This window comes from Morchella sextelata, assembly GCF_020137385.1.
Source record: "Morchella sextelata strain SCLS chromosome Unknown scls_3, whole genome shotgun sequence".
Lineage (NCBI taxonomy): Eukaryota > Fungi > Ascomycota > Pezizomycetes > Pezizales > Morchellaceae > Morchella > Morchella sextelata.
The window spans coordinates 3,012,901-3,040,847 of NW_025408618.1; the positions used below are offsets into that span (position 1 = coordinate 3,012,901).

The following is a 27,947-nucleotide window of genomic DNA, read 5'->3' on the forward strand; positions in this document are numbered from 1 at the left end:
GTTGCACGGTGATATGCAAGTACCGGCAGTGTGGTTAGCTACCAGCTGTTAGAGTAACTACATTCCGGGCGCTAGGAAGGGGATCTATTCATGGGAGCAATGACTGACGAGTCTATGCCTCGCCAGTGTCTAGAAGACCGGCCAGAGTGAAGCTCTGATTGTCCAGTGATCCTCTGTATCCTCTGAGCATTGTATGACCGCCGAAGAGGCAGGGACTATGCTAGGGAAGTCTACAATAAGCGAAAGCTCTACAGCAATGATTAAGCTTACATTTGAGCGTCAGCTCATTCATGTAGGTCTCGGTTGTGTGACAACTAAGCCTGCAGGTGTTACAAAGGCTTTGACTAAGGGTGGTTGCCTTGGGCATCGGAAACACCTGCTGACGCTTAGAGAAAAGCGGGGTAGCGGCGGTATTGTTTCCGGTACTGAGGGAAGGCCCACCGGAACTTAGTAAAGGAGTTAGGAGCAGAGAATAGAAGCCTTCGGAGTATAAGTACTCAGGTTCATTCTCGCCCTTCAGTCCTGTTCTCTCGAGTCTTCATCAGAAAGAAAAACCAAGTTCTTATCGGTAGCAGAGCCCTTAAAGATTATTGAGTTCTAGCGATAGTATCTTTGAATAATCTGCAACCTGATTGTCTATCTTGCACGGCCGTCTCTATTCTACTTTATTCTATTCCTCTTAGGAGAGACCCCCGTTACAACCTCTGACAATGTTTGATGCTCAAGGGGATGTCATGATGGGAGGAGGTGTGTACTATACTTATTTGGTTTATATGATTATGGGAGATCATAAGGAGACACTGCGATAGGAAGTGGCTATTTGGGAAGAAGGAATGACCGGTTACCTGTCAATTAGTTGGGCTAGGAAGCAAAACCCAGAACTCAATTGGGAACTCAACACCATGAGCTGGAGGAATGACCCCTGCAAGCAGAATTGGCTCCCAGCAGCCATCAAGATTGAACTCATCTATCCATATCAGATGCTGGCAGAAGAAGAGACAGTCTATCAATTGTTTGCTTCAGTGTAGCTTGATGAGGACGGAGGTGATATTGCGGAGAAAATACACCACCTATACTGGGAATGGGCTGATGTGTTCAGTCAAGAGAAGATTGGGGAAATGCCGCCGCATTTCTATAATGATTTGAAAATCAAACTCTTGCCTGGCACCGCTCCCCCTTTTGGCCCGCTGTACCCATGTTCCGCTCCAGAGTTGAAGGCCCTCCGAGAGTACCTGGACAAAGAATTGTCTTCAGGAAAGATCTCTAGATCCAATAGCCCTGCTGCAGCGCCCATATTGTTCATTCCTAAGAAGGATGGTACATTGCGGATTTGTGTGAATTACAGAGGATTGAACAAGGTCACTGTTAAGGACAAGTACCCGCTGCCAATCATGAGTGAGCTCAGAGACAGGTTGTTCAAGGCTAAGATATTCGCAAAGATAGACCTGAAGAACGGCTTCAATTTGACGAGGATGTAACGGGGACTGTGGACGTAGGAACTATGAAGCCAAGGAATACAACCGAGGCGAAGACGTAGACGTAGGAAGTTCGTGGACTATGGACTATGGGGCCGAAGGGTACACCTAAGGCAAGAACGGGGACTGTGGACTATGGACTATGGGTGGTCGTACCTGGTCTAGTATACCGGGTAAACCCTATGATGTAGCACGAACCAAATAGTATTCGTAACGGTAAAGTACAGAGGTTGCGTAAAGAGAAAAGAGAAAGAAAGAGAAACAAGAAATCACGAGACAACGCTCCCCTTATATATCCATACCCTATCCCAATGCTGACTCATACCCTCACATAACAGAAACAGAAATAACATAATAGAAACTTGCTTTACTAAACCCAACCACACTACATAATCCTTCTCCCTTGTACCCAGACAACTCACATAGCCAATCCGACTAGCTGCCGTTACAGACCACTCCCCCCTCTACGGCCTATCTCCTGGTAGGCTTAGGCTTTCGTGGGTATCGTTCGTGAAATCGTTTGACAATATCGGGCGAATGTTCGACATCCGACAATGGCTGCCACGAAGCTTCGTTATAACCGGCATACTTAACCAAGTATTCAAATCTTCCTCGACGATCCCTGGAATCCAAAATACTCTCGACTTCCCACTCCTCCTGTCCTTCAACTTCGACCGGCGGTGGTGGTAACTGTTGTTGTCCTGGTAAAGGATCGTTTGCTGCAGACGACAATAAAGAGACATGGAATACGGGATGAACTTTCATAGAACGAGGGAGTTCCAACTCATAGGCATAAGGATTAACGATCCGCTTCACAATATATGGTCCAATGCGTTTCCAATCGAGTTTCTTCGAAGGGCGTTTAGTGAGGACATGGCGTGTTGATAAGAAAACTTTATCCCCCACACGATAGTGAGGGGCAGGAGTCCGACTCGTATTGGCCGACTCTTCTTGAATCCTTTGTGCTCAGTACAACTCATCTCGTAGAAAATCTAATACCTCCTTCATCTCCCGTGCAATACCATTAGCCTGATCCTCTGCTGTCGTCCTACCATGTTCCAAAGGACCGAACGTCATTCTTGGATTTCGTCCTAAATTGGCAAAGAAAGGAGATATCTTTGTTGTTTCTGAAACGTGATTGTTGGTCGCAAATTCAGCCATTGGTAACCATCGAGTCCAGTCATCTTGTTGATAGGAAACATAACTCCGAAGGTACTGTTCCATCATGGCATTAATCCTTTCCGTCTGCCCATCCGTCTGAGGGTGGAACGCGGTAGAAAACTTTGGTGATATTTCCAGACGGTCGCAAAGAGACCTCCAGAATTCCGCAACGAATTGTGTCCCTCGATCGGATACCATAGTATCGGGTAATGCATGTAATTTCCAAACATTGTCAATATACAGTCTCGCTACTTCCCTTGAGTCCGCCTCCTTTGTTGTTGATATTAGGTGTCGCATCTTAGTTAACCTATCTACCACGACCAAGATTGCATTGTATCCATCGCTCTCCGGGAGGTCGGTAACAAAATTCATTGACACATCCGTCCATGGTCCATCGGGTATTGGCATCGGGCGGAGTACTCCATATGGTGCATTGCGTAGTGCCTTGCTACGGGCACACACATTGCAATTCCGAACATACTGATCGATATACTTCCGCATTTGTGGCCAGTAATACTCTCGATTCAGGAGTTCCAAAGTCTTCGCTCTGCCTGGATGACCTGCCGATGGTTTGTCATGATACTCTTTTAGAAGTCTTAGCCGAAGGTCATTGTCGTCGGGTACATAGAGTGCGCCACGGTAAAGTAGCCGACCATTGTTATCTTCCGTGCATTCGGCAAGGGAGATTTTGTTCGAGTGGCGGACGCCATTCCGGAGCATCACGAGGACTTTGTTCGGGAAACTGTCAACTTGGTAAGCATTTGAAAACAACTCCTCTACAGTGGACATTCCTTCAGCGGATTCATTTGAAAAAGAACCCGCGAACAAACTTAGCTTTCCATCCAAATTTCTCCTCTTCAAAACCACTTGACTTTGATGTGTCAACCGTTCATCCCCTTCTTTAGGCAGGTCACCTGACCTCCTAGTCAACGCATCCGGTTTTGCCCCTTGCTTTCCTGGTCGAAATTGTATAACGAAATCAAAACGTGATAGAAATTCAGACCAACGAGCTTGACGACGATTTAATAACTTGGTTGACATAAAATATTCAAGATTTCGATGGTCGCTTAGGACTTCGATCGGAAATTGTGCCCCCTCCAAATGGTGTCGCCATTCTTCAAAGCATCGTATGATTGCTAGGAGTTCTTTATCATAGATTTCATAGTTACATTCCGCCGGGGAATGCTTCTTAGAAAAGATAGCAACTGGATGCAAAATTCCCTCGTCGTCGCGTTGGGACAGGATTCCAGCAGAAACATAGTCGGATGCATCGGTTTCTACTACGATTTTCCGATCCGGATCAAAGTGCATTAGTATGGGTGCCAATATAAACATCTTTTTCAATGTCTGGAATGCTTCCTCCCTTTCATCCGTCTATTCGAATTTGACATTTTTCTTGGTCAGAGCTGTAAGCGGAGCAACAATTTTTGAATATCCTAAAATAAACCGTCGATAGAAATTCGCAAAACCCAAAAATACCTGAACATCGTGAAGATTCCTTGGTATAGACCATTCTAAAACATCAACAACTTTCTTCGGGTCCATCCTATTCCCATCAGGGGTGAGAATAAGGCCGAGATACTTTGTTTCCTGGACCATGAATTCACATTTCTCAGGTTTAAGGTGAACATGATTCTCATCAAGTACCTTCAAAACCTTCTGAATGTGTTCCTTGTGTTCCGACAGGGTTTCCGAATATATCAGGATATCATCCAGATAAGCTGTGACAAATTGATCGAGATAGGGCCGTAGGATATCATTGATCCAATGTTGAAAAGTGGCAGGGGCGTTGGCTAATCCAAATGGCATGACTGTATATTCAAAATGTCCATACCGAGTCCTAAACGCTGTCTTCCATTCATCCCCCTCCGCTACCCTAATCTGATTATATCCCCAACGCAAATCTAGCTTGGTATAATATTATGCCTTTGAAAGTTTGGCCAGAGTTTCCTTCAACAGGGGTAACGGATAACGGTTCTTGATCGTAATTGCATTTAGGCCCCGATAATCCACGCAGAGTCGGAGAGTTCCATCACTTTTCTTTACGAACAGTATAGGTGCTCCGGCTGGTGACTCACTGGTTCGAATGAATCCCTTTGGTAGGTTCTCGTCAAGATATTCTCGTAGCGCTTTTAGTTCAATTTGGGACAGGCCATAGATGGGTCCATACGGTGGTCGTTTACCCTCCTCTAACACTATTTCAATGTCATGAGAGGGTCGGTGGGGCGGCAGGACAGAAGCGTCATATTCTTGGAACATGTGGAGACGATGGTGGAACTCCTTTGGTACTAGTTGCTTGACGTTGGTAGCGGATTTATCAGCTGCTGAAACGACAACAGTATGATATTCTGGTAAGGGAATCGATACGCCATGAATAGTAACTGCAGTCCCACTGAGTGAACAGTGTTTAAGACAGTCTTGAGAATCAAAAACAAGTAGATTATCCTTTGGCCGAATGGTAACATCGTGACGTCGCATCCACGGTATCCCCATCACGATGGGATAATTGTTACGGGCATGCCAAGCATTTACGGGAGTAAGAAGAAAGGCTAGTAGATACCCCAATACCCTCTAATACTAATGGCAACACCACTATCAACTCCGGTTCGCACCCACGAGGTGCGGTGCGATCGATATGCGACCAAATGCGGAGTTGCGGTTTTCCTAGTTAAAAAACACGTTTTCGACCCCAATAATAACCCCCGGAGCGTCAAACCGCCGGAGGGGAGTGTTTTGGTACCGGTGGATATATGAGGGACAGCTGGAATCAATCGGATCGAAGATCGGACCGCTCGGAGCGAATCGGCGCAAGCTGCCAGCCGACCGAGTACCTATCGGCGGTACCTGTGGGCATGAGAGGACTCTGCTATGTGGGAAAGCGATGTGGGAAGAGGCCTGAGTAGGTAGCCTTGCCGTCCGAGACCTCCGAATAGCCGACGCTGACGATTATCCACCAGACGGCCGATGGAGAAGAAACATCGACAGGGAAATGTGCATTAGAGTGGATAAATAGGTTGAGGGGTTTCAGCGGATTTAGGAGTTTGGGTTACGGACTTAGGAGTTAAATGTTCTTGGTTGTTTTTCAGGGTCTCGGGCATGCCCCGAGTGTATTCTGTATTATTAGACTGGGTCCTCGAGACATAAGCGAGGGATATAAATACTGTGTCATTCACTGACTAGCCAAACCATCATCGGCGAAATCAGATTCTTAACAATATAAATCGTTGATACGCGAGTTACAACTTTATTTGACTATACTTTTGGAATTACTTTATTCTATCGTGACTTCGAACTCTACCTGAACTATTACGTCGAAGACGGTCGAATTCTATACGCTAACTCTAGTGAATCTTGGTTGATAACGTAGCTCGCGGGGCCCGTATCGGATCAAGGAGATTCATACTCGACGTTGACTGAAGAGACCTTGGAGACTTCTACCTTTGTAGCTGTTAGCCGAACTCTGAGCTCTGCGTAGTGTACTCTTGTGGTCTGGTACGCATCCCTCACAATAATGTCCCAACTTTGTAACGAAACATGAGGCAATTTCTCGGTGACCATGAATATCTAGTAAAACATTGACAATGTGGGTAATTTCTCCTGACTGGATAGGTCTTCCATCCATAACATCTACCTGGCGAGATTTCCTAAAGGGGGTCATTGCAAGATTGTTGTGGCGTACGAAAGATTCATCGATAAAAGCATATCCTGATGCTCCAGTATCAATGAGAGCGTAAGTAGGAATGACAGAGTCGGGATTCTGAGAGATCGAACAGGTAACAACAAGAGAGTCTTCGGGCATCTTATCCTCAGACACAGCAACAGCAGGGAGAACAGAAACAGGTGGCGGGGCTGGCCCCTTTGGTTTGCCATTTTTTACCAAAGGGGCTGACCTTTTAATGCCGGCTTTTGAGACACTTGTTCAATTGGCTTTTCTCGCCAATTGTTGATGGTACGGGGGTCTTGGGAGCGAGGGGCGAGGTAGCGAGACTTGGAAACATGGCGAGATTGGGTTTTAACTCTAGCGGCAGAAACGGAGACACGGGAGCGAAGATCGGCAATGGTGGCATTGGCTTGAACTTCCCAGGCTTTTGCAACAGAAGTGATGTAAAGAATCTCATCTTCAACATCAGCGAGGTTCTCGTCGGCAATGGCGAGACTTTCCTGGTGTAGTGCCAGACGAAACCGAAGCTCTTCTTCTTCAACCTTCGATTCTTCCAGCTCAATCTTCAAAGCAACGATAACCTCGTCGCGACCTCGGATGATTTCGGTAGGATCTTCCTGATTATCGCACAAGGTTTGCCAAAAATCGGCAGCCTTTTCATTGGCTGCTTCTAGTTCTGTAGTGAGGCCGGCAATGACCTCTTCCTGAGCCGTGTCGATAACGGGTTCTAGTGGCGCGAGGGTGTCAAGAGGCTTGGTGAGAGCCTCCAAACACTCAGCAATAAGACTATGAGCCTCCGTGAGTTCTTCGCCGAAGTCTCTATCGGCTGGGAGGGGACTATAGGTGGTCAGAAATTCTGAAAGACGCTGCAACAGCGTATCCTGAGTGGTGTCGGACATAGTCGCGACCAGAGCTAAGCAAGGTGGTGTTGTATCGGTTGGCTGTAAAGGACGCAACCTAAGTGTAACGGGGACTGTGGACGTAGGAACTATGAAGCCAAGGAATACAACCGAGGCGAAGACGTAGACGTAGGAAGTTCGTGGACTATGGACTATGGGGCCGAAGGGTACACCTAAGGCAAGAACGGGGACTGTGGACTATGGACTATGGGTGGTCGTACCTGGTCTAGTTTACCGGGTAAACCCTATGACGTAGCGCGAACCAAATAGTATTCGTAACGGTAAAGTACAGAAGAAGAAGAAGAAGAAACTTATATTGCTTTGAAGTACAAGACTTATCGCACGCCGACCCAACCGCCTAAAACACAAATCAAACCGAACAAAAGAAAGAAAGAAAAGAAAACAACAACCATAAACGCAAACGAACAAGAACAAGAACAAGACAAGCACAAGCGAGCACGAACAGTAACAAGGAAATTCCAGAACAATACTCGACCAGAAAACCCAACGACAAGGAGAAATAACATATCTCAGCGGACTCGAGCGCTGGACCCATCAAAACAGAACATAAAAACAAATTTTAAAGAGTAAAAGGAAACTGCCCTTCCTAATCCCGTCCCTAATCATTTTCTTCCATCCCCTCTTCCAGGTCCGCCTCCGCCTCCGCCGACTCGTACTATTTCGAGAGTTGAGATTGTTTTGCAAATTGTAGGATGAGGTCCGTTCTCAGGTTTGTAAACATCCAGTTTTCCCAGGTCATCACTCCGGGGATCTTCTCTATCAGGGGGGTGCGGATTCGAGCCCACGCTGGGCATTCCATGAGTATGTGTTTCGCTGAGTTTTCCATACCACACTGGCATGGTTCGGGGTCTGTATATACTGCGTGTTTGTCGATTCGGGTGGTTTGGCACCGGATTCGAAATACTTTTTTTGCTTCCGTAAGGGTGAGTTTCGCTATCTTGGGAGGGGGGCGGAATTCCCCCCGGTGGTGGTAGTTCGGTATTGATTGTGTGTTCCATTCTTCCAACAGGTGGTCGCGTAGTAGTTTATTTTGGTTCCACTTATCTCTCGCATTTCCGGGGGTCTGGTATGGGAGTAGTAGGGAAGCGGTTCGGTGTAGGCCTGTTCCTTTGATATTTGCTTCTTTGTAAGGGAGGAGCTCGATCAGGGATTCATTGTTGGGGTGGGTTGCCTCGGAGCAGAGTATTCTGGTTCCGTACTTTCTTGAGCGATATGTCAGGAGGTGTTCTAAGGGGGGTAGGCCTGCTTCTCGGAGGAGTTTAGCTCTTTTGGTCCATCGTGGTAGGCCGGTGATGATCCGGGCCGCTTCATTATATGGTGGTTCGAGGGATCTTATAATGTGGTCTGCGCCAGTCCACCAAGCCTCGGATCCGTAGAGTAGGCTTGGGAGGAAGCCTTGTGTTATGATATGATGGATTGTTTTGACCGTTATGCCTGGCAAGCGGGCTGTGTATCGAATCTGGTGGAGGGCTTTAAGGCCTTTTGCGATCGCTGCTTCGATGTGGGGCCGGAAGAAGAGGGTCGGATCTATCCAGACTCCTACATATTTCAGTCTTTCCTTGGGGTGTATATTGATATTGTTAACTTTGACCGGAAGTCGTGGTTGTTGTGTGGATGATGTGGTGGGCCGGAAGAAGATCAGGTCGGATTTATCCGGGTCGTATTTAATTTGGAGTGGCTCAGCTTTTATTAGTCTCTCTCTCATTCGTTCCTCCATTCTCTTGATTGTGAAGCCTGGTGTTTTGGATATTTGTACCAGCGCGTCGTCATCGATGTAAGTAGTGTCCATCTCTTTCGGGCTGCTTGTTGGGTCCAGGATTACTCCAGCATAGATCATAAATAGCACCGGGGACATGGGGCTACCTTGCGGCACTCCAGAATCATAGGGCTGTGGCTCTTCTAGCTCATGGTTGAATTGAAACTGTAGTTTTCTGCCGGTATTGAATTCCTTGCACCATTCTGTTAGGTAGGTAGGGAATTTTTGTTGTTGCATGATTTCCGCGAGGAGTAGGTGGTCAACGCAGTTAAATGCTCCTTGGATATCATTGGTTAGGATAGCTGGTCTGTCTCGCCGAGCGACTCCGGTACTGTTTTTCAGTAGTAGGTTTTGTTGTATTGGCGTTAAGGTTCTCAGCAGGGCGTCGATTGCCGAGATGGTTGGTCTTCCTCCAAATTGATTCGCTGAGAGTGTGCCTAGAATTTCTCCAGCGGTGCAGAGTCTTTGGGCCACTATCTTCTCCAGGATTTTGCTGAAACATTGTAGAAGGGAGATGGGCCGGTAGGCTTTTGCTTCATGATAGTTTGCTTTACCGGGTTTCGGGATCGGGATACACTTAGCTATTTTCCATTCCGCTGGGTGTACGCCGTGCCGGAGCATGGCGGAGAACATGTCTTGGATTAGAGTTGTGTTTGCTTTGACTATTGCTTTAATAAAGGTATAAGGAATGCCATCCGGGCCGGTCGCGGAGTGCGCTGGACAGGAGTCGATTGCTTTATTAAGTTCTTCGGGGGTGACTATGTCGAAGGTGTTGCTAAGGTCAAAAGAAGGGGGTCTAATGTTTAGGGGGGGGTGGTCGGGGGACGTCCGTTTCGAGGGGAAAAGTTGGGCTCTTAGAGCTTGGCACTTCCCCGCAAACGTTTCTTCACCTTGTATGGTTGGTATGATTGTGTCTCTTCTTCTTCCTACGTTTAGGATTCTCCAGACTTCACTACCTTTCGCCTCGTTCATCGTCTTTTCCCGCTGATCCGCTTTTGCTTTCCGGATCATGACTGTCCATTCTCTGCAAGCCTTCCGGTGTTCCTCCACGTGATTGGGTTTCCTTGTGTTCCTCGCCTTCCTTTCTGCTGCATTTACCTTTGCCTTCATTTGTTTCATTTCATCTGACCACCAGGAGTTGGCTCTTACCCCCTCCTTCGAGAGCGGTGTTACTATGCTGACTGTTGACCTGACCAGTTCTAGGAAGAAATCAACAGTCTGTTCCGTAATTTCCTTGGTTTCCCATGCCTCTGCAGGGATGGAGATGTTTGACATATGGTTTTCCAATAGCTTCCAGTCTGTTTGTCGCCACATTCGTCTTGGTACAAAAGGTGGTTTTTCCAGGTGTAGGTGGACGGAGGTTCTCCCGTGGTCTGAGCCCGCTCCGTAGGGTTCAGTGCTCCATCGTAGGTTGTGATCGAGTATTGGGCCTTTTACAAATGTAAGGTCGATGGTTGTGGGCCTTTTCCCTCTGTCTCTGGGGAAATGCGTAAAGACGCCTGGTTCGTTCAGGAGGGTCAGTTTCTGTCGGGTTATCCATCGTTTCAGTCGTGCACCATTGACGCGGTCTGCTCGAATGTTGTTTCTGTATTCATGTGAATTTACTCCGTACCACATTTGATGGTGGCAGTTGAAGTCTCCCATGACTAAGCAATTGTCAAGGGTTTGGATTGTACTTGCGACTTGTGCAAAAGGGCCACTCCGGCCTGGGGAGTATATGTTTAGGATTTGGGTTTTCTTGTTCTGGATTTCCACCGTGATCGATACTATAAAATTATCGTATGTATAGTGGTGTTTTGGTTTGAGGTTGGCATGTTTGCGGACGTATGTTGCGCATTTTGTGTTGGTATTGCTGGCTGTAAAAAGGTAAAAAAGATTTGATTCTGGTGGATATCCCTCTGCTGAGGTCCATGGTTCTTGTAATAATAGGAAATAAATACTAGAGTCTGTTTCCGCTTCTTCTACCGCCGCCTTGGTAATAAGTTCGCTCCGTGCACAATTGAGTTGGTGTGCGAGCGCGGTGGTTCGAGGCCTAAGCATTATTTGTCATGGGTTGGTCATCTTCGGGAACGGGTATGGCTCCGACTGGGGCGGTGGCTGGTACTTGAACTATCGACTCTTGGACGGGTGCGGCCGGTGGGTCTTGAACGGGTGGGGCGTTTTCTTTTCCTTTGTTAAGGAATCGGCGTTTGACTCTTTCGGGGCATGCTGGGTCGGAGGCCTTATGGATTCCTTTGCAGTTCAGGCATCTGATTGGGGTGTGGGTGCATCTATATCCTCCCTGGCATTGATTGCATGGGTGGAAGTTGGTGAGATGGTCTCCGGCACAGTGACCGCATCTCCCGTTGTTTTTGCATTTCTCCTGGCGGTGACCATATTCGAGGCACTTCGCGCATTGGGTGTCTGGGAAGGTTGGGAGGAGGGCCTCGATGTGGCAGCTTCGGTTGAAGAGGGATAGGAACTTAACTCCTAGTGATTCCATTGTGATTTGTCCTGGGAGCGCGATGACCATTGATGAGTGGGTTTTCTCCATTCGAGTCTCTGCTCTGGAGATCCAGCGGGGGATCTGGGCAAGTTGGAAGTTCTCTCCATAGTTGCTTCTAATTTCGGATGCTACTAGTTGTCCTGCCTCGACGCCTTCTCCGACCGTCGTGGGGATTCCGTGGATAAGGAACTTTGACCATTTGGAGTTTGCCCGGATGATAGCGACTGGTACTTGTAGGGTGAGGAGAGCCTCCTCAATTTCTTTGGCGTATTCCATTGCCTTTGTTGCAGGGGTAACGAATTTTGTTTCCAGGATAAAGTTGTCCTTGGGTGTTCTCCTTGCTGAAATAAAGTGGCAGGATTCGTCCTGAATTCTTGAATTGACTAGGGTCCTGATCTCGGAGGGATTGACGTCGGATGGGGCAGTGGTTTCGACAATGATTTCTCTGTTGATTTTGGTATATTCTGGCTTGAAGAGAGGATCCGCTTTTGGCTTTGCAGACTTCTTTCTTCTCTCAACAACCTGGAAATTTCCTTGGGCAGGACCGGGGGCCGAGGCCACAGCGGCCCAGGTGCCTGCTTTCCATCCACGGGGTGGGGCTTGTTGGGGGGGTGCGGGTGGGGGGGCCTGAGGAGCTGCCTGCGGCGCTGCTTGGGGAACTGTTTGGGGGACCGCTGGAGGGGGCATTCTCTGTCCCTGCGGTTGTTGTTTTCGCTGTTGTTGCTGTTGTTGCTGTTGTTGTGGTTGCTGCGGTTGCTGCGGTTGTGGTTGTTGGTTGAGGAGAAGGTGGATCGCCGAGTGCATACTGGTGATCATGCTTGTCTGCGCTTCGATTTGGTGCTTCAGTGTATCCACTGTTCTCCGGAGTGTGGTCGTTTGCTCTTCGAGGATTTCCATCCTGTCGGAAGGTGGGCAGATTCGGCTGGTGGCATGTCTGATGGCCCAGGTAATATAGTTCAGGTCCGTCTGGGTGTGAGTGTCCTGGGGGACAATGCTCGGGTAGAGGTAGTCAATTCTCGGCTGGTATGGGTCGTTGTAGTCGGATTCTGATGCAAAGGTCGAGGAGAATTCTTGTTCCTGAGCTCCGGATGGGGTTGGGTTAGGAACCGGAGTGTTCCTGTTCTGTGGGGGGGCTGTCCCTTGCTGGGAAGACTGAGTAAAGAAAGACTGGAGCGAGGCTTGTTGCGACATAATTGAATGTCCAGTTCTTCTGGCGGCGTAAAGTGATGTTTCGGATAGGTTTCTTTTCCTTCCCTTTGGGAGGTCAAGGCTGGAGAATTCTTCGCTAGATGCCAGTTTTCGTGATGTTTCTTTCGCTTGCAACAACAAACGCGACCGTACGATCGGGGACGAAGTGGCTCAGCCTGGTATGGTATACCAGGGTAAACCGAGAGGAGTAAAATAAAGTGTTTTTGAAGCGAGGTTTATTATCAGGGAGTTCTTTGCGAGCCTTAGCGAGCAAGTAGAATACAGAGAGAGAGAGAGAGAGAATCTTATATTGCATAGAAGCCGAAGCTTATCGCACACCTAACTACCCGACTACAACCTCCACCGACTAACCCGAAAGCAAAAACGAAGTACAAAAACTAACTACCGCAGCTACAAGAACTGCGTACATAATAAAACAAAAACAGCGCACGAAGAGGGCGCGAATAACAAGTGGTACAGGTAAGCAGAATCTAAGCGACGACAAAGAAACCTCCCCGTAGTAAAAGTAAGAACCCCAAACTTCTCCGTCAACTGCATTAGCGAGCACAATCCTAAACGTAGTGTTCAATCGAAACGATATCATTACCAACGTTCCCGGTGTCATATCTGTGGACCAACCTTAACAGGACTGGGAAACCACGCGCACGAAGGCAGGAGAGGCCAACCGCAACAGCGTCAGGTGTGAAAGCGAGGGGGGGTGGGTCGAGTGTAGGTCCTCGGGCTTCTGGTTGTCAGGCAGCGAGGAATTGAGGAGTGGTGACCGGTTGGTCAAGTAAGGAGTGGGTGGGGTCGTCGGTCCCTGGAGCAACGGCTAAAGACTGTGCCCGAGTCGTGTTTGAAGTGGTGTCCTCTGGAGGGGACATGCGAAAAGGGTTGAGCCGAAGGCTCAGTATGTATGGGGGTCGCAATCGAAAGTGCCGACCGTGTTGTGTTGAGGGTGGTCTCGGAGACCGGTTGGGTTGGGGTGAGGGGAGCGGGCCGCCTCGGGTAAAAGTGGGTGGCCTGGTTAAGGCCGATAAAGAGGGGTAAGGTCACGGGACCTCGGGTAAAAAATTTGACGATAGTTTCGCGACCGAGAGGTCGCTAACTTCGCGGGCTGTCGAGCGCTTTGGCAGTAGGTTCTCGCTGACTGGAGATTACTGACAGTGTGCGTACCCGACGTGTGGGATCACTCGTGCGATGAGTGAAAGTAAGGAGGGGCGAAGGCGGCTTTCGAGAGTAGCCGCTGGTTTGGCGAGGGGTGAACGGTGGACGCATCCCGTGAGGGCACCGAACGAACAAAGAATGGGGGGTGTCGAGCGAGGGAAGTTCAGGGACCGAAGCAATTCGAGAATCAGTATAACTCCATCTCGGGGGGAAGAAATCCTACCGCGAGCCAGAGGCGAGCGGGTAGAATGCAGAGAGAGAGAGAGAGAATCTTATATTGCATAGAAGCCGAAGCTTATCGCACACCTAACTACCCGACTACAACCTCCACCGACTAACCCGAAAGCAAAAAACGAAGTACAAAAACTAACTACCGCAGCTACAAGAACTGCGTACATAATAAAACAAAACAGCGCACGAAGAGGGCGCGAATAACAAGTGGTACAGGTAAGCAGAATCTAAGCGACATCAAAGAAACCTCCCCGTAGTAAAAGTAAGAACCCCAAACTTCTCCGTCAACTGAATTAGCGAGCGCAATCCTAAACGTAGTGTTCAATCGAAACGATATCATTACCAACGTTCCCGGTGTCATATCTGTGGACGAACCTTAACAGGACTGGGAAACCACGCGCACGAAGGCAGGAAAAGCCAACCGCAACAGCGTCAGGGGTGAAAGCGAGGGGGGGTGGGTTGAGTATTGGTCCTCGAGCATCTGCTTGTCAAACAGCGAGGAAGTAAAGAGTGGTGACCGGTAGGTCAAGTAAGGAGTGGGTGGGGTCGTCGGTCCCTGGAGCAACGGCTAAAGACTGTGCCCGAGTCGTATTTGAAGTGGTGTCCTCTGGAGGGGACATGCAAAAAGGGTTGAGCCGAAGGCTCAGTATGTATGGGGGTCGCAATCGAAAGTGCCGACCGTATTGTGTTGAGGGTGGTCTCGGAGACCGGTTAGGTTGGGGTGAGGGGAGCGGGCCGCCTCGGGTAAAAAGGGGTTGCCTGGTTAAGGCCGATAAAGAGGGGTAAGGTCACGGGACCTCGGGTAAAAAATTTGACGATAGTTTCGCGACCGAGAGGTAGCTAACTTCGCGGGCTGTCGAGCGCTTTGGCAGTAGGTTCTCGCTGACTGGAGATTACTGACAGTGTGCGTACCCAACGTGTGGGATCACTCGTGCGATGAGTGAAAGTAAGGAGGGGCGAAGGCGGCTTTCGAGAGTAGCCGCTGGTTTGGCGAGGGGTGAACGGTGGAAGCATCCCGTGAGGGCACCGAACGAACAAAGAATGGGGGGTGTCGAGCGAGGGAAGTTCAGGGACCGAAGCAATTCGAGAATCAGTATAACTCCATCTCGGGGGGAAGAAATCCTACCGCGAGCCAGAGGCGAGCGGGTAGAATGCAGAGAGAGAGAGAGAGAATCTTATATTGCATAGAAGCCGAAGCTTATCGCACACCTAACTACCCGACTACAACCTCCACCGACTAACCCGAAAGCAAAAAACGAAGTACAAAACTAACTACCGCAGCTACAAGAACCGCGTACATAATAAAACAAAACAGCGCACGAAGAGGGCGCGAATAACAAGTGGTACAGGTAAGCAGAATCTAAGCGACAACAAAGAAACCTCCCCGTAGTAAGAATAAAACCCCAAACTTCTCCGTCAACTACATTAGCGAGCACAATCCTATACGTAGTGTTCAATCGAAACGATATCATTACCAACGTTCCCGGTGTCATATCTGTGGACGAACCTTAACAGGACTGGGAAACCACGCGCACGAAGGCAGGAAAAGCCAACCGCAACAGCGTCAGGGGTGAAAGCGAGGGGGGGTGGGTTGAGTATTGGTCCTCGAGCATCTGCTTGTCAAACAGCGAGGAAGTAAAGAGTGGTGACCGGTAGGTCAAATAAGGAGTGGGTGGGGTCGTCGGTCCCTGGAGCAACGGCTAAAGACTGTGCCCGAGTCGTGTTTGAAGTGGTGTCCTCTGGAGGGGACATGCGAAAAGGGTTGAGCCGAAGGCTCAGTATGTATGGGGGTCGCAATCGAAAGTGCCGACCGTGTTGTGTTGAGGGTGGTCTCGGAGACCGGTTGGGTTGGGGTGAGGGGAGCGGGCCGCCTCGGGTAAAAGTGGGTGGCCTGGTTAAGGCCGATAAAGAGGGGTAAGGTCACGGGACCTCGGGTAAAAAATTTGACGATAGTTTCGCGACCGAGAGGTCGCTAACTTCGCGGGCTGTCGAGCGCTTTGGCAGTAGGTTCTCGCTGACTGGAGATTACTGACAGTGTGCGTACCCGACGTGTGGGATCACTCGTGCGATGAGTGAAAATAAGGAGGGGCGAAGGCGGCTTTCGAGAGTAGCCGCTGGTTTGGCGAGGGGTGAACGGTGGACGCATCCCGTGAGGGCACCGAACGAACAAAGAATGGGGGGTGTCGAGCGAGGGAAGTTCAGGGACCGAAGCAATTCGAGAATCAGTATAACTCCATCTCGGGGGGAAGAAATCCTACCGCGAGCCAGAGGCGAGCGGGTAGAATGCAGAGGTTGCGTAAAGAAAGAAGAAAAGAAGGAAAACAGATAAAAGCACAAAACAACGCCCCCTTATATATCCAACCATAGCCCAAAGATGACTAATATCTCCGCGTAACAGAAACTGAAAGAACATAACAGAAATCCCCATTGCAAATCCTAATTCCAGTGCATAATACCTTCTTTCCTCATTCCAGTTTACCAGCTGACCGAAATACATAGCTGCCGTTACATAGTATCTTTGAATAATCTGCAACCTGATTGTCTATCTTGTATGGCCGTCTCTATTCTATCCTATTCTATTTCTCTTACAAAAGACCCCTGTTACATGAAGAGACCTTTCAGACTTCTACCTTTGTAGTTGTTAACCGAACTCTCAGCTCTGCATAGTGTATTCTTGTAGTCTGGTACGTATTCCTCACACATTGCTCCCATAAGTAGATCCCATTCCTAGCACCTAGAATGTAGTTACTCTAACAGCTAGTAGCTAATCACACTGCCGGTACTTGCATTTCACTGTGTACCTAGCTTCTAACAATAACTCTCAATATGTAACTGGGCCCTGTGTGTACTCATAAACCAGACAGTTGAAATGGCTCCGTTACAGACCCCCATTACAGATAGCATCAATATACATATCTTGTATCAGCTATCGAAACCAAACTATTTCCTGCCCGACCTGATCTGAATTAAAATTCTACTTACAAGGGACAGAAATCTTGTATGGTTTGCAAACTTGACTTCTATATTGTACAGACGTCTCTATATAATTTGATTTCATTATTCTCTCATTACGATCTCTGTTAATGTTTGAAACTTCATTCGCGACATTCTTATAGGATAGTACCGAACTCTTACGTGAGGTGGTGTAACCTTGAACTTATTATCTATCTTTACTCAGTTTAACTACTTTTGTAAATACTCCCTACTGCCAAAAAATATCTATTTTGGATAAGATACGGTTATTATTAATTTCGGTATATTTATTTAGTCATAGGTATATATTAGCCATTTCCTACCTAGAGATTCTCGGTATAATTTTTCACCTATGGCGCGAGAAGCTATAGGGGGTGGGTGTGTCAACTTCGGAAGAAAAATAATGTTCGTCAAGTGGGCAAGAGTTAGCAGGGTGGGCAAGGGTTAGCCGGGTGGGCAAGAGTTAGCTGGTTGGGCAAGGGATAGATGGGCGTGGTACGCGAGGTGGTTGCCATTTTATGCCGGTTCACAACCTTTATGTGTGGATTAGGTCGGGGTACAGCATGTTGATGTGTGGATTAGGTCGCGGTTCACCTGCTGCTATAAAATCCACCATCAGCAACCATTTGTACCTGTCGACCAGCAATCCGCCCACCATCAATCCTTAATACCTCTTTACTAGTAATGCCAGACCAAGAAAATACTTCTCAGTTTACTAGTGCCCCTTATGGCTATACAGCTACAGGGAGGATTAGAAAGAAACCTTTAAAATCTTCAGTTCCTATAGTTCCTGAAAAAAACCGCTATGAAGCCGTTAGAAGCACCAGCAAAAAATTCATTAATTGCCCAGTGTGTTATAAGGATTTCAGTTACCAGTTTGATCCTTACAGGAGAGTTTGGAAACACCTTCTCCATTTTTCCTGTAAGGATCCTAAACACCAAGAGGCTCGGGATTCTCTTAAGGATATTAGGCAGCGGAAAAAACCTTCTGGTAAGTATAATTAATAATATTGAATTATATTATTGATTTAAACTAATTAGAGTAGATGAGGAAAAAAAAAAGCAGGATAGAATTAATTCGGCCAATTGGAGGGCTAGAAAAGTTAGGAAAGCAAAGCGAGCATCGGCTCAATATGCGGCAAAGGTTAAAATTGAGAGAAATTTGAGACGGGCAGGGGAGTTTTCAGAGGAGGGTTTGAAGAAATTATTGGAAGAAAAAATGGCTGAATGGGATTTAGAAAATTAAATTCTGTACTATTCGATACTGTACTAGCGATATATGTTGCTATTAAATAGGGTTTAAAAGACCCGCCATTTGTACCCGTCTGTGACTTTTATACTGTTTGTTGGTATGAGAACCCCAACCAGTCCCGGCTCTATTAGCTTCCATAATATCTCGTGATTTTCTCCAATACCCCCATACAAATTTTTGTGCATGACAAAGACCTTCGGGTATGTGACCTCTTGATGCAGAAAGTGTATATGTACGGTTTTTTCGTGTATACCATTTGGTGGCACCCCAATGTAACGGCAGCTAGGCGGGTTGGCTATGTGAGTTGTCTGGGTACAAGGGAGAAGGATTATGTAGTATGGTTGGGTTTAGCGAAGCGGGTTTCTATTATGTTCCTTCTGTTTCTGTTATGTGAGGGTATGAGTCAGCATTGGGATTGGGTATGGATATATAAGGGGGGCGTTGTCTTGTGATTTTTCTGTTTCCTTTTCTCTTCTTTTCTCTTTATGCAACCTCTGTACTTTACAGTTACGAATACTATTTGGTTCGCACTACGTCATAGGGTTTACTCGGTATACTAGACCAGGTACAACCATCCATAGTCCATAGTCCACAGTCCCCGTTCTTGCCTTAGGTGTACCCTTCGGCCCCATAGTCCATAGTCCACGAACCTCCTACGTCCACGTCTTCGCCTCGGTTGTATTCCTTGGCTTCATAGTTTCTACGCCCATAGTCCCCGTTACACCCAAAAGTATTCAATCCAGTTGAGCTCGCAATGAAATTTGGGGTATAAAAGAGCTAAATGACCTTTATCGGCAACTAGTTGTTGAATCTTACTAGTTTGCTCTTTAAAATCTGGTTGAATTGACATAATACGTTCTGCGCAACAGCCTTCAGGTGTACTAATATCACATACACCTTTACACTTCTGCTTTAATTTATCATACCATAACCCACGCTCCTGTAGTAACGTATTCTACTGGAGAAATGATCAACACCGTGAAAGTGACTAAGCAAACCCCACCTTAAAATATGTGAATGCGGGGAAGAAAATCTCAGTATCGCAACCTACAGTAACCAAAAATGGCCCGGAAAGGCACCAAAAAGAATTCAGATGATGAGGAGCGGGTTCTGGCCGCGGTCAAAGCCTATAGAAGCGAAAAGTTCAAAAATATCAGAGATGCAGCTATGGCTCACGATATCACCTATGGGAAACTCAGGAACCGCCTTGCCAGTGTCCAGTCTAAAACGCATTCGCATATATATCAGCAAGCTCTCACTCCTCCAGAAGAGAAGGCGATAGTGGCTTGGATTATTCAACTAGATATATGGGGATTCCCGCCCCGTAGGAAATATGTTAAAGACCTGGCCACCAATTATGTCCGCAGCCATGGTGTCAAAAATCCGAATTTAGGGGTTAATTGGACCACTAGATTCCTTACTCGCCACCCAGAATTGGAGTCAAAATTCGTAATTCGGTTAGACAAGCAAAGGGGCTTCGCTAATAATCCAAATGTGATTAAGGACTTTTTTAAAAAAGTAAAACTTTAACCGGTTGTGTAATCAGAAATTTAGCGTATAAGCGACTAACAACGTTACTGCGGCAGCTCCAAATGCTGATCCGAAAGCACCATATTTTACCAGAAAACACATATAATATGGACGAGAAAGGGTTCTTAATGGGACAGGGGAGAGCTACCAGAGTTATCTGTCAGAAAGGAAAGAAGCGAATTTTCTAAGTTCATGATGGTGACCGTAGTCTCATAACTGTCCTAGAAACGGTATCGGCAGCTGGTGACTACCTACCACCAACAATTGTGTATAAAGGAGTAGCACAATATGAAGGATGACATGCTTTGGTGAAAGCAGGTAACAAAGCCTATTTCAGCTTTTCGGCTACTGGTTGGTCCAATCGGGAGATAGGATTATCATATCTTCGTAACAATTTTGAACCGAATACTAGAGACAGGTAAGTACTATCAAATTACTACTGAAGTGCTTTTAAAATATTTCCTAATTAAATTATATAGAGCAGGAGGAAATAAACGGTTACTGATAATTGATGGGCATACCTCACACGTCGCTTGGGAGTTTTTCGATTTTTGTTTGGAGCATGATATTATTCCTCTCTGCTTGCCGGCACACTCGACACATCTCTTACAACCATTGGATGTTGGATTGTTTGGTCCTTTACAAGGCAACTATTCAAGGTTGCTAGATGATTTTATAGAACGTGAGAATTGTGGCATACATAAAGGAACTTTCTTCCCGTTGAGTCTCCCCATCCCCGACCCTATCGGAATTTGAAAGAAAAATATTAACATAGTACCGGCAGTCTTTTGATGAAAGAACGGGAGCTCACTTACACCCAAAAGAATATTAAAAGTGCTTTTGAAGCAACTGGCATCTACCCACTCAATCCTAGACGTCCATTGAATATCATTTCCGAAGTACTCGTTGCGAAGCCTAACTCACCCGCATACACTAAAATCAAAACCAAAAACTTAAATGACAACAACCCAACTACAGCACCCCGTACTCCTCACCATGGAAAGAGTGTACACACTCATATTAGGCGAACAATGTCACTCTTTCAAAGCGCGACACCTCAATCTGCATACCGTCAAATTATGGTTCAAAAACTGGCCAATGCAGCAGCGCAATCAAGTACTGAAAATGTCATCTTGTGGGAGGAGCTCAAGAGATTGCGGGAGCGGGGACTAACAGATATGAAAAAGGTCAAAAGCCGTAAAGTACTCTCAAAAGCTGTAACGGAGCCATTTCAACTGTTTGGTGTATGAGTACACACAGGGCCCGGTTACATGCTGAGAGTTATTGTTAGAAGCCAGTTGTGCGGTGATATGCAAGTACCAGCAGTGTGGTTAGCTACCAGCTGTTAGAGTAGCTACATTCCGGGCGCTAGGAAGAGGATCTATTCATGGGAGCAATGACTGACGAGTCTATGCCTCGCCAGTGACTAGAAGACCGGCCAGAGTGAAGCTCTGATTGCCCGGTGATCCTCTATATCCTCTGAGCATTGTAAGTCCGCCGAAGGGTAGGGACTATGCTAGGGAAGTCTACAATAAGCGAGAAGCTCTACAGCAATGATTATGCTTACACCTGAGCGGCAGCTCATTCATGCAGGTCCTCGGTTGTGTGGCAATCAAGGCTGCAGGTGTTACAAAGGCTTTGACTAAGGGTGGTTGCCTTGAGTATCGGAAGCACCTGCTGACGCTTAGAGAAAAGCGGGGTAGCGGTGGTATTGTTCCCGGGACCGAGGAAAGGCTTTACCAGAACTTAGTAAGGAGTTAGGAGCAGCGAATAGAGGACTTCGGAGTATAAGTACTCAGGTTCATTCTCGCCCTTCAGTCCTGTCCTCTCCAGTCTTCATCAGAAAGAAAACAAAGTTCTTATCGGTAGCAGAGCCCTTAAAGATTATTGAGTTCTAGTGATAGTATCTTTGAATAATCTGCAACCTGATTGTCTATCTTGCACAGCCGTCTCTATTCTACTCTATTCTATTTCTCTTAGAAGAGACCCCCGTTACAAAAGCACTAGTAGTAACTGTAGATTGTGTTCTCAAGTTGCGCGCACAATTGGAAGAGAAGGATAAAGCCGTAAATGAGAAAATGGTCAGGGCCGCTCTCAACAAAAAAGAAAAGGAGGAACAGGAAGAGAACAAACCCCGAATTCAAAATAAGAAAAACCCGGCCAAACAGGCATCTCAGCGAACTCCGATTGTCCATTTTGAGGAGGAGGACGGTTTCTCTACAGATGAGGGTGCAGCTGGCGAGGGTGATCAAGAATTTGAGGTCTCCCCCACATATATAGATAGAACTACAAGTAGAAGAAGTTTAGAAGTCCCTAGTATAGAAGGTAGTAATAGTACGAGGTCTGGGAGGAAACTGAGAGCACATAAGTAGCAATTATAGGCGCAATCATAGTATAATAACATCGGGTCCTGCTTAGTCACTTTCCCGGTGTTGATCATTTCCACGGTAGAATACGTTATAACTTTAAGGCCTTTTGGTCTACCTCTCCAGTTTTCCGGTACCGTAAAATCACCAAGTGAAAAATTGAATGATTGTTGAACTCTGTTCCGTTCGGACCAATATACCAACCGTCTCGCATATCAGGAGCTTTCCCGCCCGGTCTCAAGTTCATAGATGAAGCTTTGAGTGCGTCTTTTGCCCATGCATGATGTGAAGGTGCGTTATCAAAAAGGAATACCGCTTGACACCCCGGAAAAGCTAGTTCAAAAATAGGTATTGCATAATTGTTGATTTGTTGCATCAACTTCTCATTATCCCACCAAACATTACCGCCACATTCAATCATCTCCATTGCGTCACGGCGGAGACCTAACTGTTGGAGTTGAAGGTTTGAAATATATTTGAGAGCTTGCAGTGTTGACAGCGGTGTAAGAAAACCTGATAACATAATACCTTTTCCTAACTCTTTCTTCCGCAACGGTTGACTATCAGTTTTGACCCATTAGTGGGTAGGTCCTTCGTTTGAATGAAAGGTACACTCATCGTGTGTAACAAGTACACATGGGGATTCTCCAGTAGCTGCTAATATTTCAGCTGGTATACGTACATAATCGCCGTTTTCGTCCCATTCTAATAGTCGCGGCTTTAAAGCTTCAAGTTGCGGTAGGAAAGTGTTTTGCCGATAGTCGACTACATCCTCTCTTTCATGACCATCTTTGTATAAACCTTTCCCAACTTCTTTCCAATCATAGCCCAATCGATGCAGCCATGTAACAGCTGAACGGCTAGATAAATACCACTTAGTCTCATCTAAATCAATATTCTGTAGAGCTAGAATCGTCTCCTTCATAGAAATAATATCCTCTGAATAATCATTCTCAATTTCCTTACTGGTTGATAATGAATCCTTCCAATATCGTACTACCGTATCGGCAAGACTTTGTGCAGTGATTTGTTGTCCAGCACGGGCAATATATTCTCTAACTGCAATCAAAGTACCTTCATCATTTAAAATCGATTGAGCTGATGCGGTTTTCCCCTGTAAACCTGATTGTATATATCTTCAATTGTTATCAGTAAATGTTTAAGGTTAATAAAATTCTAATAGTCAAGCTTACCATCTTCTAATCCAACTTCTTTCTCTTTGTAATATAAAGCTTGCTAGCTTACTACCACCGTTGAAGGAGTTTGCTACTTGTAGAGCTAATTTTTCTCGAGTGTTGTTGGAAGAGAAAGCAATCGGTCGTTTCAATTCAAGATTTATAAAATACTGAACTTGTAAATGACGAGAATAATCCTGGCCCGTAGGATATTTAGATGACTTGAGAAGTTTTTTGATATCAAACAATGCTGAATTGATTAGCTGTTTGATTCACTTTAGTTTTAAAAATTTCCAATTACCTGATTCAAGTATCCTTCTTCGCATTTCCATAACGGTTTGAAGACCGGGTGCTAACGGCCAATTCTCTATAACTTCTTTAACCGATGAGAAACTTGAGCCTTCCGTGCCCTGAGCTTCTTTCTGCATTGCAAGCTTTTTCCTTTTCCATACTGCTTGGCGACTAATCGGTTTTCCTGTCCGACAACTATATTCAAGTTCTTTTGTTGACATCTTTGCTGTAGTAGTTTGAGGGGTACTGACTCGGATTCTACAGAAAAAAATCTTTACTCTCGTAATTCTCTATCTCTACTCTGTGTAATCAACTAATAATTCCGTTTGCCATATCCCTAGCCTTTAAATTTTTAAACCTTACCCTAGGTGAGACAGCTTAGTGACCCAATCAGAATTTTTTAAAGGAAAGTCTGTTGAAGTTTACACACTCACCCCTTATAACTTCTCGCGCCATACTCACTTGATTTATGTTCTGGTAGCCGCCAGTTGATCACCAGTAATCAGATCTCCCCAGTTGATTATGGGACGTCAGATAATAATTTAAAAGCGTTCCATTTACTGAGAATTCCTATTATCTGAGTTTATTCGGTATCTAGCTATTTTTCTGTTTGGATAGGTTGATTTGTTAGTCAATATTAGGGTTTCCAGCTCTCGATCAATGATAAAGAAATATTAAATTTATCCATACTTTAGCTATATTGGTGCCCACAGTAATCCGGTCCTCCTCGCATTACGGCGCCAAACTTCTCTAATTTCACGTCTCATCTCTTGAAACTTTATCTACGTGCATCTCACCACGATCATTTTCTTGCCCCACCATGTCCCGAAGTGCTCTTTGATTGAATACAGTACCATTGTAAATTTACATCGCTTTTTATACCTTGTATCTATTGGATACACCACTCTATTGAACAGCTCAACCATATTGCAACCTCAATCGCCTGCCACAACAGCTATTGCCTCGTCCACTGCTCACACCCCCTCCCGGCTTGAACATAAATAAGAGCTCTCCGCATTCCCCTCACCCCCGCCCTCGAATTTTCTCATCCCCATTCGCAAGGTCTTTCACTAAAAAGAAGGAACATTGCAAAAATCATCCCCTATTCTCATCTCTCGGTGTGTGTATTAGAACAGCCAACGCACTTGTCTTTCGCACCTTCATCCCATCCTTTACGCATCCCTCTGGTTTATCTTAATCGTCATGTCTGAGGTCCCACTACGCAGAAGCGGCCGTAACGCTGCGAAAAAAAACGTCCCCGTACCCCCCTCTCCTGCCCCGGAGTACAAAAAGCGCGCATCCGCCGAGCCGAAGAATTCTACAGCCAAGAAGATCAAAACTGCTACCGATAGCACCGCGATCGCTTTGAAAGCTGCTCTCACCAAACCCGTGGAAGTTGCCTCATCTTCCAGGGCTGCTGCAAGCCCCGAGGAGGTCGGAAATGCTGAGAAGCCTGCAAAGGCCACTTCTAAATCTATTGCAAAAACTACTGCCAAACCGATGGCCGTGAAGTCTGTCGCAAACCCCGCCAAGACAAAAAAGGCTGATGAAATGTCAGAAGGGCTCAAGGACGGTGATTTGGTGCCAACCGATCTTCCTGAAATTCAGACCGAGGATGGTAGTAAGACCACAATAGAAAGCCTGCTTAAGAGTGCACAGAAGGGAATTATTATTTTTGCTTATCCTAAAGGTATTTGATACACCTGTTCCACTTACCTGCACAAGCCTATGCATATAAACGCTTCTTTCTCAAATTCCCTTAGTGTTCTCCGTTTTCGGATATTAACTGTTCATGTACAAAGCCTCTACTCCGGGCTGTATTGCCCAGGCATGTCTTTTCAGGGATAGCTTCACCGCGTTTTTGGATGCTGGCTATACCGTTTATGGGCTTTCTGGCGACAGCCCAGCAACAAACGAAAAGTTCAAGTCTAAGCAAAATCTCACATACACCCTTCTTTGTGACCCGTCCTATGAGCTTCACGAAAAGCTTGCTATCAAGAAAAAGCCTAAGGGAACAATCCGAAGCGTCGTTATTATTGAGAAGATATCAGAGGATGGGCATACAGGAAAAGTTCTTCGAATTTCTCCAGCTAGTCCACAAATCAGCCTTCAAATTGCGAAAGAAGCTGTAGGAATCGATCACGCCTCCATAATCGCCGCAGCTGCAAAGGCAAAGGAAGCTGAAAAGAAAACATCTAGCAATGAGACCAACTTTCCTATATCAATTGTTTCAGTCGATGCTGTCGCATAAGCATTGCTCAAAAAATGGTTCTTTAATCCTATTCTAGGTTGTTAAAGAGTCGCAAATTTGAGAAATCAATATCCGTTTTGGGAGAGGCTAGTTTACGTGTCAAATATTTGGTTAAAGCACAGAAGCTTTCACTGGAGAATCATAGGGGTCTCGTGTTAAGGTCGTAATGCAATATAGCTGTTCATTTGTATGGCAGGGCGTTGAGTGCTTGAAAATACCGGGTTGTTCAGGCGCTCTTGGAGATTTTTTTTCTTTTCTTTATTATTGTCACTTTCCCTAGGTTTCCATCCAATCGCTGTCAACTTTATTCTCTTAAAAGCTTTTATTGAAAAGGGTTTCTTTTTTATCGATACTAAGCTAATTTGCTTACAATCAGAAAGTCTCCCACCTTCGTGAAATGTTCAAGTTCCCATACCCAACTGCGCGAAATCATGTATCGTACATTTTTGCGGTTAAATAGTTTATCAAGTGTCTTCTTTTACCGCATCCTGTTGCGCCTTGAGGACCCTCAGCTCCTGTTCCACCTTTTCAAGCAGCTTCTTAGTATCCAAAAGTATTCCCACATTGCTTTGCAGTTGCTCATATTTCTGAATCGTTTTCGATGTTGGCATGGTCAACCTTTGTGCAATTTCTAGTTGAGCCAAAGCCTGCGAAACCTTCTGTGCTGTACCGCCCTTGACGTTTGTCGCCACCATCGACGAACGAAATTTGATTCCCTGAGAAAGTTTATCGTGATATATCACACCATACTCTTTCATTTCTTCACCTGAAAGTTTCCTGGCCTGTTTCTTCGGTTGTGTTGCTTCCTTCTGTGATGCAGCTGTTGTTGTGCTAGCCTTCTCGGATATTGAAGTCACGGCAGGACTTGGCTGGGCACCATCCGCACCAGTATTGGCTCCCATGGCAATCGATTTTCGCTTCTTATTCTTGTCTGAACTATTGACCATAAATTCTCTTAAAGCAGCTAAACCTTGGCTTCCGGTATATCCAGCGATTGAGCCTTGTGAGGACGGCATCTCGAGACGATTAAAAAGATCCTTTCGTTCCTCCAATGTTCGCTGTTGGTTCGTGACGATCCTCTTAAGCTCGGCCAATAGCATTTCCTCTTCCTTCACCTGTTCGGGTGTCCTCGCAAAGAGTACATTTGCCATTTTCTTTCTGGAAGTCTCTCGCTCCTTATCGAAATTGAGCGTATTAAATATCTGGGTTTCCTCAGGCGACATCCGGTTGAGCGGTGTTCTCAATTCCATCAGGCTTCGGCATACTGAATAGTAGCGCGCTTTTAGATCCTCGACGCTTCTTGACTTGCCATCAGGAAAGTCATAGCGGTCCCATATGATGATAAAGCGGAGATCGTATTCACGGCAGAGATTGAAAAGATAATCGGTTTCCTCTCGAGACCAATCCAGATCTTTCAGAATTTCATATTCTCCGTCAGAGTATGTGGGGATATCGACCTTGACATTGAATTTCGAGAATCGGTATTCGAGATCAGGGGATTCTTTACTCTTTCGTTCCCAATGTCGTAAAATAAGATTGTCGGTCCGCGCCGGGTTGGTAAAATCCTTCCATTCCCTGTATATATCTAAGTTAACTGGCGGTCATCTACCTTGCACAAAGATATTCAAACATACCATGGGTTGGCCTTTCCCATCCACCTTGGCTTCTCTTTGAATTTATTTTCGACTATAGCTACTGGCGGAGGATTCTCCCCCAGTAACGCGAAAAGCTCACGGGTAATTCCATCTTTCGGTTACCAATAAAGTCAGCATACAAACTCATAAAAAGACAGAAATGGGTGAGTTAATGAACACACCTGGTCGTTTTTCAACAGTTTTTTGTTTCTTCAAGGGAGGAGCTCGTGGGGTGCTCTCAGAGGGACCACTGATGTCCATCACATCGCGTACATCTTGAAATCCACTCATCTTTCAAGAAGCTTATTACGTGTACAAAATATGGTGATAATTGATGTCTGTAGGTTGTCTTTTTTTTGTCTTGTTGGAGAACTTGCGTGTCGATTCAAGCTTGCAGCAGCGACCGGAGCTTCGCACCAAGTATAAGTACG

At 46.2% G+C, this 27,947-nt stretch overlaps 5 protein-coding genes across 5 annotated transcripts; 2 read left to right on the forward strand and 3 right to left on the reverse strand.

Moving 5' to 3' along the window:
• Positions 1-1,946: 1,946 nt before the first annotated feature.
• On the reverse strand, positions 1,947-4,445 carry H6S33_009618 (uncharacterized protein; the record flags this gene model as incomplete). The annotated part of the gene is made up of 3 exons (XM_044841033.1): positions 1,947-2,425; positions 2,498-4,010; positions 4,116-4,445. 3 exons carry the CDS (start codon positions 4,443-4,445, stop codon positions 1,947-1,949), a joined length of 2,322 nt encoding a protein of 773 aa, XP_044698433.1.
• Positions 4,446-4,556: 111 nt separating this feature from the next.
• On the reverse strand, positions 4,557-5,129 carry H6S33_009619 (uncharacterized protein; the record flags this gene model as incomplete). The annotated part of the gene is made up of 1 exon (XM_044841034.1): positions 4,557-5,129. The coding sequence occupies one exon, from the start codon at positions 5,127-5,129 to the stop codon at positions 4,557-4,559; it is 573 nt and encodes a 190-aa protein (XP_044698434.1).
• A 14,202-nt stretch (positions 5,130-19,331) lies between these two features.
• H6S33_009620 (uncharacterized protein) lies at positions 19,332-19,987 on the forward strand (the record flags this gene model as incomplete). The annotated part of the gene is made up of 2 exons (XM_044841035.1): positions 19,332-19,787; positions 19,856-19,987. 2 exons carry the CDS (start codon positions 19,332-19,334, stop codon positions 19,985-19,987), a joined length of 588 nt encoding a protein of 195 aa, XP_044698435.1.
• A 4,847-nt stretch (positions 19,988-24,834) lies between these two features.
• H6S33_009621 (uncharacterized protein) lies at positions 24,835-25,882 on the forward strand (the record flags this gene model as incomplete). Its single annotated transcript, XM_044841036.1, has 2 exons — positions 24,835-25,321; positions 25,434-25,882. 2 exons carry the CDS (start codon positions 24,835-24,837, stop codon positions 25,880-25,882), a joined length of 936 nt encoding a protein of 311 aa, XP_044698436.1.
• Positions 25,883-26,346: 464 nt separating this feature from the next.
• Positions 26,347-27,807, reverse strand: H6S33_009622 (uncharacterized protein; the record flags this gene model as incomplete). Its single annotated transcript, XM_044841037.1, has 3 exons — positions 26,347-27,457; positions 27,517-27,628; positions 27,699-27,807. 3 exons carry the CDS (start codon positions 27,805-27,807, stop codon positions 26,347-26,349), a joined length of 1,332 nt encoding a protein of 443 aa, XP_044698437.1.
• Between the last annotated feature and the right edge of the window lie 140 nt (positions 27,808-27,947).